The sequence below is a fragment of the Procambarus clarkii genome, chromosome 10 (genome assembly GCF_040958095.1).
Source record: "Procambarus clarkii isolate CNS0578487 chromosome 10, FALCON_Pclarkii_2.0, whole genome shotgun sequence".
NCBI classification, from domain to species: Eukaryota; Metazoa; Arthropoda; class Malacostraca; order Decapoda; family Cambaridae; genus Procambarus; species Procambarus clarkii.
Window position 1 is genome coordinate 39,677,032 of NC_091159.1, and position 14,034 is coordinate 39,691,065.

Below are 14,034 nucleotides of genomic sequence, written 5' to 3' on the forward strand. Positions count from 1 at the left end.
CTGCGCGCTCGGCTTCTGTGGCTGGGGCTATGCTTAAGGTTAATTCGGTTTCCCTCGTTCCCTATTCCTGGGCTCAGGTCTCCCAGGGTTATTAAGGCAACATGTTTTGAGCTGTTATTTGGGCACAGGGATTTTGGAGGTCGAACAGGCTCCTGGCCGCTCGTTATTTGGCCAACATTCCTAGTCCTGGGCATTCGTGTGTCGCTTTGGGTCTCAGGTTGCAGCCAATTGTCTCGCCTCCGAGTTGAGAAGCGTGTAGCAGCTGCCTCCCTGGTAAGTCCCTCTTTTCCTTATCGTTGGTTATGTAACTCCAGGGAGCTGGAGGGGCTCACCATAGAAAACCAGCATTGAATGTAATGAAACGCCATTTTCTGGATGAGCCCTGGAGGCTTCCACGCACACTCCATCCCTCCTGTCATTGGTTTCAATCTGTTTTTTATGCTTAGCCTCCGAACTGAGGTTGGGTAGCCGGCGCTGAGTCCCGGGGTGCGCAGACGAGCGGAGCGGCGGCGTGGTGTGACGTTTTCTTGTTTACTTGTTTCTTTGGGAATTGAGGAAGTTCTGCCTCTGTTCAGTTTTCAGTTGCCATTTTCTTACCATGTAGGGTCAGGTTTTGTTGTGCCAACCTTACTGGGTGCCTAACCCCGGTCGATGGCAGATAAGGAAAAACCCCAACCACAGGGTTGTTTTCCAGGGCCATTGCTTCCTGTACCTCTCTGAGGGGGGCCAGATTCTGGCTTGTGGTCCCCGGTAGGCTGAACTCCATTGACTAATGCCCTGGTCTAATGTATTGCATATTAGCCTGATAGCTCCAGGGAGCCTCCAGGGCTCACCCAGAAAATGATGTTTCATTATATTCAACGCTGTTTTTTTTTATATGGAGGGTGAAATCCTAAAGAAACTGTTCATGACTTGTATGAGACCAAAACTGGAATGTGCAGCAGTTGTATGGTGCCCATATCACAAGAAGCACATGAATGAACTGGAAAAAGTGCATAAGCATGCTACAAAATGACATCCGGAACTGAAAAGCAAGAGTTACGAGGAGAGACTAGAGGCGTAGAGGCATTGATAGTAGAAAAAGAGGTGATATGATCACAACTTACAAAATATTAACAGGAATGAACCAAATTGACAAAGAGGAATTCCTGAAACTAGCAACTTCACGAACAAGAGGACACAGATTCAAGCTAAGGAAAGAAAGGTGCCAAGAAAATATTAGAAAGTTTTCTTTTGCAAACAGAATCATAGACGGTTGGAACAAGTTTAGTGAGAAGGTGTTGGAGGCCAAAACAGTTTGTAGTTTCAAGTGTTATATGACAAAAGAGTACTGGGAAGATGGAACACCATGAGCATAGTTCTCATCCTGTAACTACACTTGGGTAATTACTATTTAGTGTGTACAAGTAATGTTAGGCACTTTCATCCAATAGTGCCCACTGGGACAGTTCATACTGTGGAGAATGTATTTAACTTGAGCCAAATTATCAAGGAGACACAATAGGCACAGTGCCAAATCTTATGAAGGTTTGAATAGCTTACAAAATTTTAGATAATTTTTGTGTTTTTTTCATTATGGTATATTCTGTTAACTTTTATGTTCCTTCAGGGTAAAGTAAAAATGGCAGATAAATTTACTTGACAGGTGAGAATCAGATTGCAGTCATACAACTGAGTGAATTTATACATTAATTTAGTATCTGTTTGGCTTTTGCCTAATCATTCTTCACACCTGACTTGCCAGAAACCAACTAAAATTGATTAAAATCAAAGAGGAAACTGATGGAGCTCGCATATCAGGGAGCGTAAAGATATCCTGGCGAGTTATTTAACTGTACACAAACCCATCATATACAGTTTCTGTCCACTGATAAATCAGTTATGGCCTAGTCTGATACACCAGGCTGTGACTTATATGTTAGGCTGTGAGCAACCGCATCAAACAGCCTGGTTGATCAGACCAGCAACCAGGAGTCATGGTCAGAGTCTGGGCTGTGGGAGGACACTGATCCCTGGAATCTTCAACAAGTAATAGGTATAGCTGTCCACAACCTAATGTACCCTATGTATGTTCCTTGTATTATGATTTTAAATATGATAACAGATTGGTGAAGCTATTATAATACTTTTGAGATTCCAAAAATATGCCATATTTTAAAACAAAGAGTAAAAAATATGCACTTTACTTCAGAAATACTGAGCTCTGGGTATGCATGTTACCAGCCAGCCTGCCCACCTGAAAGCCAGGCTGCTAACCTATAAGCCTACCTTCTGGCCAGCCTGACTGGAAACCAACCACCAGCCAGCAAGGTTGTTGGAACCCTTCATAGTCATGGAAGCTTATCAAATTAAAAATTTATCATCCCAAATTATTAGTGTCCTTAGTGAAATCAACTAATCAGTAATAATTTTTTAAATTCCAGATATTGATGAATGTGCCACTGTTGAGGACATCTGTGACAATGGTAATTGCGTCAATGGTCGAGGCACGTTCCAATGCATATGTCCTCCTGGTTTTGAAGTTAGTCCAGATGGCACAAAGTGTACTGACCGTCGCCAGGAAGAGTGTTATGAGAGATACGAGCAGGGTAAGTGGATATATATTGAGGGTCCCTGTAGTACAGTCGAGTTCATTCTCGACGCACAATCGAGAATTCCGGGTTCGTATCACAAGTGAGACAGAAATGGGTTGGGCACATTTCCTTTCACCTAATGACTTGTTCACCTAGGAGTAAGTAGATACTCAAAAGTTAGTCAGCTTGTTGTGGGGTTATATCCCTAGGCAGGGGTTCAGTAATTCGATGATGTGTGGGGGGGGGGGGAAGGGAACTCGATAAAAGCCTCACGTGTATAAATACACTCTGGCTTCCTGTTCACCGACACAATGAATTACAGTAGTGTGTAATTACCTAAGTGTAGTTACAGGATGAGAGCTATGCTCATGGTGTCCCGTCTTCCCAGCACTCTTTGTCATATAACGCTTTGAAACAACTGACAGTCTTGGCCTCCACCTCCTTCTCACCTAGCTTGTTCCAACTGTCTACCACTCTGTTTGCGAAAGTGAATTTTCTTATATTTCTTCGGCTCTGTGTGTGTGTGGGGAAAAAAAAATTTAGTTAGTACTGTAGTAATAACAGTTTATTGACACTTGAGAGGAGGGCCAAAAGAGCAAAGCTCAACCCCCACAAGAATAACTAGGTGAATACATCGCTAAGCAGCACTGTGCAAAGAGTGGAGCCAGAGTCGACATCCATCACCAACACAACAGCCTTCTGAACTAAGGAGAGTAGCTGGCGGGGAGATTTGGAAAACTCCCCGTTCCCCACCCGGTGAGGGTGGGGGTGGGGTTGTGCAGACAGATGTGCAGCAATTGTGATGACGTCACAACCACTGCGCATCACTTGTTTGCTTGTTTTTGATTGGGGAGTTTTGCTTGCTAGTTCAGCTTTCAGTTTGCAATTTTTGACCAGCAGTAGTTTGTTTTGGAATTCCTACCTTTCTGGATTCCTGACCTGATAGATGGCAGACAAAGACTGCTTCCAATTACATGGGGGTGTCTTTAGGCCATTGCTCCTCGTGTCGGAAAACCCGACACCATTTACTAATATTCAATACAATAGGCAGATAATATTGTAGCTGTTGTATACACAAGTTAACCCATAGAAAATGTAGCTTATAGTGGAATTTTCCATCAATAGAAAATGGGATATCATTGCCACATAGTACTATAAATTCACCAGCTATTCTGTTGGGAATTATTCTTAAATACAGTAGTCTTTGGACTTATTACATCATGAAAACATCTCATTTGAATTAACTTAATTATCAGTATTAAAATAGAGTAAATGTGACCCTTCTATCACTTATTGACATCTGGACAAAGAGAGCCAGAAGCATCAGTGGTGAGGGAGGTCAGCCATTGTTGTTAAAAAAGACCGAGTCGTTGGAGCAAATTCTGCTCCTATAATTCTCTTGGACGAAGTGTTAAACCCCCCTCCTAATGTGTAAGGATCGATTTGTAAGAATTTGCAGAAATGCAGTCCGCTAAACATCATACAAATTGCTATCGAAATATATAAATTAAATAAATATATATCTCATAGGTCGGTTCCCACAGCTCGTGCCTCTTCTTGTGGAGGGCCAGGTTCTGGCTCTGGTCCACAGTAGGCATAGAACTCCATTGATTGACTGTTGCCACAGTCTAATATATGCACATCAGCTCAGTATAGCCACAGGAAGCCGAAGGGGCTCTCCCCAGAAAATACTGTAATGATTCAGATTCAGATTCAGATGTTTATTCAGGTAAGGTATATACATACAAGTGATGTTACATTAATGGATTGATATATAGATAGAGCTAGTACATACAATGCCTAAAGCCACTATTACGCAATGCGTTTCGGGCAAGAAAAACATAAATATCTAGAACTTAATACTAATTGAGCATAAAGAATAAAAAGTGTTGAGAACAAATACAAATAAAGATAAAAAAAGGGGGAACATGACTGAAAAAGCAGCACAAATACAATAGGTTGACAAACAGTGTTGATTAAAAAAAAAAAAAAAAATAAAAAAAAAAAAAAAAAAAAAAATAACAGACATGGGTTGACAATAGAGGAGTGAGGTAGATTACAGGGAATTTATTAGGTAGTGTTTAGTTTTTATCTTAAACTGGTTGAGAGAGGTACAGTCTTTAACATGGTTGGGAAGGTCATTCCACATTCTGGGCCCCTTGATTTGCAGAGCATTTCTAGTTTGATTAAGACGTACTCTAGGAATATCAAAACTGTATTTATTTCTGGTGTGGTGCTCATGGGTTCTGTTACAACCTTCTATGAAGCTTTTAAGATCAGGATTGGCATTATAGTTTAGCGTTTTATATATGTATAATACACATGAGAGAATGTGCAGTGACTTAATATCTAACATATTCAGAGATTTGAGTAGGGGTACCGAGTGATGTCTGGGGCCAGAGTTGGATATTGTTCTAATAGCAGCTTTGTGTTGGGTAATTAGAGGACGTAAGTGATTTTGGGTAGTAGAACCCCAAGCACAAATACCATAGTTGAGATAAGGATAGATAAGGGAGTAATAGAGAGTCACCAGGGCAGGGCGTGGTACATAATATCTGATCTTAGAAAGAATGCCCACAGTTTTTGAAACTTTTTTTGATATATTTAGAATGTGTCCCTGGAAATTCAGCTTGTGGTCAATGAGAATGCCAAGGAATTTGCCATCTAATTTGTTACAAATTTGGGTATTGTTTATTTTGAGATTTATATGACTAGAGGATTTATTGCCAAACAGAATATAGAAAGTTTTGTCAATGTTAAGGGTGAGTTTGTTGGCAGTTAGCCAAAGATGGACTTTATTTAGCTCAGTATTTACTGTGGCATTTAGAGCAAGAGGGTCAGGACTGGAGTAAATGAAGGTTGTGTCGTCAGCAAATAGAATTGGTTTGAGGTGTTGGGAGGCATTTGGAAGGTCATTAATGTAGATGAGAAAGAGGAGAGGGCCAAGTATGCTGCCCTGAGGAACACCAATGTTGATGGGTAGGGTGGGAGAAATTGTATTATTCACAGAAACATATTGGAGCCTGTCAGTAAGGTAGGACTCGAGGTACTGTAGGGAGTGTCCTCTGACTCCATAATGATGTAATTTAAGAAGAAGGTTATGGTGGTTGACAGTATCAAAAGCTTTACGCAGGTCCACAAATAACCCAACAGGGAACTCCTTTTTATCAAGAGCTGTATGAATCGAGTTAAGCATACTAATAAGTGCATCGTTAGTGCTTTTTTTGGGTCTGAAGCCATATTGGCAAGGGCTAAGTATATTGAGTTTGGCTAGATATGAGTAAAGCTGCTTATATATAAGTTTTTCAAAAATTTTTGACAAGTTTGGCAGGATTGATATAGGTCTGTAGTTGTTAACATCTGTGGGGTCACCACATTTGTGGACAGGCGTTACTCTCGCTTTTTTTAGAATATCTGGAAAGGTTTGGAGTTCAAGTGACTTGTTGAAGAGCAAAGCAATAGCAGGGGCTAAAGATCTGGAGGCTTTTTTGTAAATTAAAGTTGGTATCTCCTCAAGGGCACCAGACTTGGTTTTAAGGGAAAGGATTATCTCATTGACGTCAGTGGAGTTAATAGGCTTTAGGTACAGAGACTGTGGATAGTTACCTGTAAGATAGTCCTTAATGTCAGTACTGGAAGATGGAATATCATTTGCAAGGGATGAACCAATGGAAGAGAAGAACCTATTGAACTCAATAGCAGAATCAGAGGCTGAAAGCTGACCATCGTTATTAGACAGGAGAGTCGGTTTGTTATTTAAAGATTTCTTTGATCCCAATATTTGTGAAATTGTGCTCCAAGTTTGTTTAATGTTGCTCTTTATTTGAGTAAATTTATCTTCGTAGTATTTAGTTTTGGCTCGTCTAATTATCTTAGATAGCAATAATGAGTAATTCTTTGAGAATTCTTTGGAGACAATTCCTAACCTATACTTCTTCTCAAGGTCGTGTTTTTTGTTAATGGATTTCAGTATTCCCTTTGTAAGCCAAGGATTGTTAAGCCTTTTGCTTGTGACTTGTTTTGTAAGCCTAGGACAGTGGGTGTTATAAAGGCTAAGAGTTGTTTGTAGAAAAGATTGCACTGCTAGGTTGATGTCCCCTATGTTACCTAACTCGGACTCCCAGTTGACATTATCAGCAGCAGTTATAAAATTGTTTATAGCAGTTTCATTGTGCAGCCTAAAGCTTAACTCCCTTGTTTCTAGAGGTGGTGTGCTAATGTTAGTTAAGAGAAATGTGGGGTAGTGGTCTGTAGTGCTATCGGTGATTATACCTGAAGTAAGCGGAGAGGTTATGTTGGTCCAGATGTGATCTAGAGTCGTGGCAGTGCTATCAGTGATTCTAGTAGGTCTAGTGATTAAGGGTATGAGGAAGCAGGAATTCATACAGTTGAGGAAGCTAACAGCAGTAGGGTGTTCTGGCTCGCAGAGGTCAATATTAAAGTCCCCTGCGATAATTAGGTGGTTTTTGTTCAGTCTGTTATCAAGTATTAGATTTCTAAGGTTTGAGTTGAATTCAGACACATCAGTGTTGGGAATTCTATAGACTGCACCCACAGACAGGACAGACTCGGCACCCTTGACTCTGAAGCTGGCGAAGATATACCCCATAGCAGTCTCTAGTTCTAATTTCTTTTAAGCATGTTAGTTCTTGGTGGTAGTAAAGAGCAGTGCCACCACCTCTCTGAAGTTGGCGACAGTTGTGAATTGCTGAGTAGTTAGGCATGTTAAAGAGTTGAGTAGTATCCTCTTTCAACCATGTTTCAGTAAGTATAATAAAAGAGAATTTGTTGCCAATAGTTTCAATCAAGGCACTAACATCATCGAAGTGTTTACCTAGGGATCTAACGTTCAAATTGATTACAGAGATATTGTGATTATGAGTTAATACATTGTTTACATCATGTGCTGCAAAATATCTGCAATTTAGATCATTAAAGTGATTATTGTCATAGATAGTGGATAAGAGGTTAAGTTCTGGGTCTATACTTGTCTGGATAAAAAAAGCTGATTGTAGAATCAGAAATAAGTAGAAATAAGCTATAAAATAGGGAAAAATATATACACAATACTGTACAAAACAAACACAAAAGGGGCTTACAGGGGTACAATGGAGTAAGGGAGTATGGCTAGGCTAGGCAACCTAGGCAATTAATGAGATTAAAAAAAAACATGTAAACGTGGACTATACAAAACACAAGATATAGAAATACAAAACAAAAAATATAAGCAAGACTAAAAAAAAAAACAAATTGAGCAAAAATGAAAAAAAAGAAAAAATGAGGTAGATTGCTTACGAGTACTCTCAGGTACACTGTAAGTAACAATTTGCAATTTGAGATGCAGGCAAAGCCAGGGGTACAATGGAGTAAGGGAGCATGGCGAGGCTAGGCAACCTAGGTAATAAATGAAATCAAAGAAAAGTTGAATAATAAACATAGGCAAATTTAAGCTAATGATTAATAACTATAGATAGTTCAGTAATGACTGTATAATTAAAAAGACCTGAAGAACTACTTAATACACTCAATTAAATAATTTTGGTAAATGACTAGGTAAGAGTAAGTTAAAAATTAAGTCAGAAAATGAACCAAGGAGACTTAGGATACCTAGCCCCACTAGTTGACAGGGGGTTAATTAAGTTAATTCATTGGGAGTGATAAGGTGAGACAAACCACATTGGGAGAGGAAAGTGTTGAGGTTTTTTTCTCTAGTAATTGTAAACATTTTGCCCTCTGCGGTTTTTCTCACCTTTATCAGACCATCTCTAACGAAGCACTGATGAATCGCATCTGGGTTTTGTTGACGGATTTGACGCAGGCGGTAGAGGATTTGTTGTCTGTTCCTGGTCAAGCACTCGTTGATGTATAATCCCTTCCGTTGGGATGCAGCTGTCCGGACTAGATGGGATTTCGTGAACTGGGAAGACAGCTTCAGGCGAATTTTCCGTTGATTTAGACCTGATGGATTCTTTTTGCCTACTCTGTAGGCAGCAATAACGTCAGTTTTGTTTAGACTGAGCTGCAATTTGTTTTTTAAGAGATCCTGAGCTATTTCGACACAATTTTCACCTTCATGTTCCACAGGTATATCTTGGGACGACACGATAACAGAGTCTAGCAGCTTTTGCTGGTCTTGTTCCTCCTGGGAGACGGAACGTTGGGCTGAAAATGTACTGATACATGCAGTCATTTTGCTGAGAGCTTCCTCCTGTTTTTTAAGGCTTCATCAGTTTTCCGAAGGTTGTTTTCCTCATGGAGATCATTCAAATCATGCTGTAGTTGGTCTTGGCTAGCCTTATAGTTTCTAATATCCTCGCGGAGGAGGGTTATTTCTTGTTGTTGTTGTTGGAGATTAGCGCGGTTCGCTAGATTCTCGTTGAGAAGACTCAAGATGATAGTATTTTGTGACTCGAGGACTAGGCACAACTTTTTGAACCACTGATTCTCGGTCCAGTTAGTGAATTCCGGTGAGGGACCGGAAGCTCGCTTGAGTTGATTATACTGGGATGCTAGCATGGTCATAGGAGAGGGTTGAGAGGACTCTGCTCCCTTGCTCAATGGGGTGGAGGGGAGGGCAGCCCCGCCACCCCGGACCCCAGAGCTTCCAGACGGAGAAACACGGATATTGTTAGAGTTGGCCGGGATGGATGTCTTGTTAAGGTGTTTGATGCCCTTATTTCCCTGCACAGTCACATTTTTAGGAGACATGATTGGTTAGAATGGACTGGGGGGTATATGTTGAGAAGAAACTTGCGTCAGGCAGCGCGGTGGCGGCAGCATGCACTGGTACTCACACCGTAGAGGATTGTTTTGAAACTTATTTGAGATGGAATGAGTTGATTTTGGTCGGTTACTTTGGTTTTGCTATAACATGCTTGGACTCCATGTACTTAGCTGCCTGTGGGTGGTGGTCTACATCATCTGGCGTAAGTTTAAGGGCTGATATACAGCTTAGAGTGAGGAGCGTAGCGTGCACGTATACTCTGTTGCTGTTGGTTGTTGTCTAAAAGTCTAGTGTTCAATGAGTTTATTCAGGTATCTACAGGTATTTCCCTCTAGCTAAATATATAGTCTATTTACAAATATATTTTAATTAATAATTTTTGCCTATGAATTACAATATTTGTATGCACTGCTAGGTATATGTCTGGAACCTCGGCCAGTCAGGATCCTCAGGAAAGAGTGCTGCTGTTCTTCTGGTGCTGCTTGGGGCCTGACGTGTGACCGCTGTCCTCCCATTAGTTCCGGTGAGTTGTGTGCTCTGCTGCCACCATCTCTTCTCTCATATATCCATCTTATTATTCACCATTATCTCATCCACCTTGCTATTCACAATTACCTCATCCATCTTGTTATTCCCCACTATATATATATATTTACAAGAAGGTGCAATGGATTTGTGTAGATTAAATAATATTGGTATTTTTTACATTCTTGCAAAGCCACTAACATGCAAAGCATTTCAGCCATATCCATCTCATTAATCTATTCCTTCCGTCTTATTATTTACCACTATCTCATCCTTCTTGTTAATCACTATCTTACATTACATTCTTGCAAAGCCACTAACATGCATAGCATTTCAGGCAGAACCTTAATCTAACAGATAAGGTGATATTATTAATAGGTACATTGTAGCAGTGTACCTCATTCATCTTGTTTTTCTCCGCTACCTCATCCATCGTGTTTTCTCCGCTACTTCATCTATCTTGTCTTTCTCCACTTCTTCGTCCATCTTGGTTTTCTCCGCTACTTCATCTATCTTGTTTTTCTATGCTACCTCATCCATCTTGTTTTTCTCCGCTACCTCATCCACCTTGTTTTTCTCCGCTACCTCATCCATCTTGTTTTTCTCCGCTACTTCATCTATCATCGTTTTTCTCCGCTATTTCATCCATCTTGTTTTTCTCCGCTACTTCATCCGTCTTGTTTTTCTCCACTACTTCATCTATCTTGTTTTTCTCCACTACTTCATCTATCTTGTTTTTTCCATCCATCTTATTTTTCTCCACTACCTCATCCATCTCATTTTTCTACATTACCTCATCCTTCTTGTTTGTCTCCACTACCTCATCCATCTTGTTTTTCTCCGCTACCTCATCCATCTTGTTTTTCTCCGCTACTTCATCCATCTTGTTTTTCTCCACTACCTCATCCGTCTTATTTTTCTACACTACCTCATCCATCTTGCTTGTCTCCACTACCTCATCCATCTTATTTTTTTACACTACCTCATCCTTCTTGCTTGTCTCCACTATCTCATCCATCTTGTTTTTCTCCGCTACCTCATCCATCTTGTTTTTCTCCGCTACCTCATCTTTCTTGTTTTTCTCCACTACTTCATCTACAGTGGCACCTCGACTTACGATAATTTCGAGTTACGATGTAAATTTGATCGAAAAATGCGACTCTACATACGATGGTGTCGTCGACTAACGATATTTGTTGGTACACTTTTGGGTCAACCGAGCTCGTGGTTCCCGGTCACGCGGCCGATCTGCCTCAGTTTACTACAGCTGCTTGCTTAGTGACGATCGTGCCTATAAGAAATTCCGCTTTTGTGGTGATTTTTTGCATTTTGAACATAAAAGTAATTATTATATATCACGCCATGAGTCCCAGGAAAGTCAGTGGTAAGGCTCAACATATGAAAACCCATGTAAGGATGACCATAGAGCAGAAACAAGAGATCATTCATAAATATGAAGATGGTGTGCGGGTTGCTGAATTATCTAGGCAGTACAACAAATCTCAGTTAATGATATCCACCATACTGGCTAAGAAAAAGGACCTGAGTGCTAAAGTAGCAAAAGGTGTATCAATAATCATGAAACATAGAACACAAACACTTAAGGATGTTGAACAGTTATTATTAATTTGAATACACAACAAGGAGTTAGCGGGTGATAGCGTTTCAGAGGCCATCATTTGTGAAAAGGCAAGAAAATTGCATGAAGACCTTTTAAAGAAAATCCCTGGAACGAGTGATGCAGAAGTGAACGTGTTTAAGGCGAGCAGGGGATGGTTTGAGAAATTTAGAAAAAGAAGTGGAATTCATAGTGTTGTGAGGCATGGGGAGGCTGCCAGCTCAGACAAACCAGCGGCTGAAAGATTCATTGGTGAATTTAAAGATTTTGTGCAGAGTGAGGCACACCTACCACAACAAGTGTTTAATTGTGACGAGACAGGGCTATTCTGGAAAAGATTGCCAAAGAAAACACATTACCAAGGAGAATCATTGCCCGGACACAATCCTATGAAAGATTGTTTACAGTTTACGAGTCTACGGTTTACGGAAAGACGGTTTACTCTTGTGTTGTGTGGTAATGTGAGTGGCGATTTGAAAATTAAACCCTTGCTTGTGTATCATTCCAAAAATCCAAGGGTTTTCAAAAAATATAATGTGCAGGAACACCAAATGTGTGTCGTGGAAGGTTAATGAGGGGGTTCATGAGGGGTCCCGGGTTGCCCGTGCAGTTGTGCGGGAGTCTGAACTTCGACGTGCTGGTCTGCCCGCGGGATCGGGTTTGGCTTCGGTATCTGTTTGGTTACTTCGGAGACTTCCCTTCCGCCTCTCTTGCAATCGTTGGGTTCGTTCCTCCGGGGAACTTGTGTTGGTGCTGCTTCACCAGCTTCCTCTTTGGGGTTTTCGGGGTTCCGTGTCTTGGCACTTCCCTGAGCCTTCGCTCGATGTGTTCACGGACAAGTCTTCTCTCAGCTGGGGCTTTGTGACCAGTGCTCACCAGGTCGGCCGGAGATGGTGCGGCCTGTCCATCCGTTGGGCTCACAACACGGTTCGGGAGTTCGTGGCTGTCTGGTTTGCGCTTTGGAGGGTTTGGGTCACTCGGTGCTCTACCATTCAGTTCCATTCGGACTGTTCTCTGATGGTTCTTTGCCGGAACCACAGGGTTTCTCTTAGGTATTGACCTTTGGGGTTGGTTCCTTAGAGTGGCTCGTTTGCTGGATTCTCGGGGTTTGGCTAACCATGAGGTTCATGTCTGGGGTGTGTCCTGTGTCTTGGCGGACAGCTGTCTCGATTCATTCCTCTGTTCGCGGATTAGCTAGTCGTTGCTGACTCGTTTTGTTGGCTCTGCCGGACGTATGGACTCCTGGCCATGGACGTCTTCAAGTCGGCGTGGTCTAGGTGTTGCCCATTTTATGTGGCGCCCTTACCCGCCTGCGAGGCGTCCACGGTGGATGCTTTTTTGCAGGACTGGTCGAGGTGGGGTACCTGTTCCTCTTCTCCCGGTCCAGCTGTTGCTTCGTGTTCTGGCTCGGTTGGAGCTCATTCCCAAGAGAGTAGTCCTTATGGTTCCTTGGTGGTCGGCCCAGCTTTATTTTCAGACGCTGCTTGATAGGTGTCCGAACCCGGGGCGTTTTCCCACGGCTCCGCCTCTTTCGGCAGGTCGGATCGGTCCTGTACGTAACTGGTTTGGCCTTCTCCTCGACTCTTCGCGTCTGGTATTTTGACGCGGGTATCACCATCTGTAGTGATCAGGTGGCTTTGTTGATGGTGTCCCACCTGCGAGTTTCATCTTGGCAACAGTATGATGTTCCTGGTGTTTCTGTGCACTTTTTCTTGCTCTTCGTAGGTTGTCTTCTCTTTCGCATCGGGTTGTCTTGTTCTTTCTTGGGTTTTCAGGACTACAGTTATTTGATGTTTCTTACTGTCGCCTCGTTTTTTGTGGCACTAGCGGAGCCGCTCCAGCTTGCGTTCGGAGTGGACATCACATCTGTCCCGTTTCGTACGCTTTCTTGTGTTTTGTTTCACCTCCGGCCTGCTCATGCGTCGCCTGAGCCGTCCTGGTCCTTGATCAGGGTGCCTTCTTATCTTCTCCTCAGTTTGTGGTAGCCCCTTCGGTTCAGGTTTCTGCTCTTTGGTACTGGTGGTAGGTTTGTACGTGTGCAGTCTTTCTCCGTCCTGGCGACAGTTGAGATGGCTGCATTCTGGAGGGGTTCTTGGGTTATTGATGCTTGATTGGTTTGGCCGGGGGTGCGTCCTGTGTTATCCGGTTGCGCTTTTTGCCGTTACCTGTGTACTGTGTCTGGGGATGCGCTTTGGGTTGATTTGGTTCCCCTCGTTCCCTGTTTCAGGGCTCGGGTTTCCCCCGAGCCCTGAAACATCGGCGGACGATCGGCGCGGCAGTAAAGTGTGATGTTTGCTTGTTTGCTTGTTTCCTGTGGATTGTAGGGAGTTTCTACCTCTCTGTTCGGTTTTTTGTTTTAGTTTTTTACCATGTGGGGTTTGTTTTGTTATGCCTACCTTTCTGGGTGCCTAACCACGGTCGATGGCAGATAAGGAAAACCCCAACCACATGGGGGTTTTCCAGGGCCATTGTTCCCTGAAACCTCTCTGAAGGGGCCAGGTTCTGGCGCTGGTCCCTGGTAGGTCTGAACTCCTTAGCTAATGTCCCGGTCTAATATAACATACATTAGCCCGATAAGCTCCAGGGAGCCTCCG

The 14,034-nt window shown here is 42.4% G+C and overlaps 1 protein-coding gene across 1 annotated transcript in view; it reads left to right on the forward strand.

Moving 5' to 3' along the window:
• Window positions 1–14,034, forward strand: part of LOC123745507 (fibrillin-2) — a 196,791-nt gene that overhangs the window by 134,275 nt on the left and 48,482 nt on the right. Inside the window, 3 exon segments of the mRNA XM_069322332.1 lie at window positions 2,105–2,108; window positions 2,424–2,588; window positions 9,713–9,820. Of these exon segments, the coding sequence (XP_069178433.1) occupies window positions 2,105–2,108; window positions 2,424–2,588; window positions 9,713–9,820 (277 nt within the window).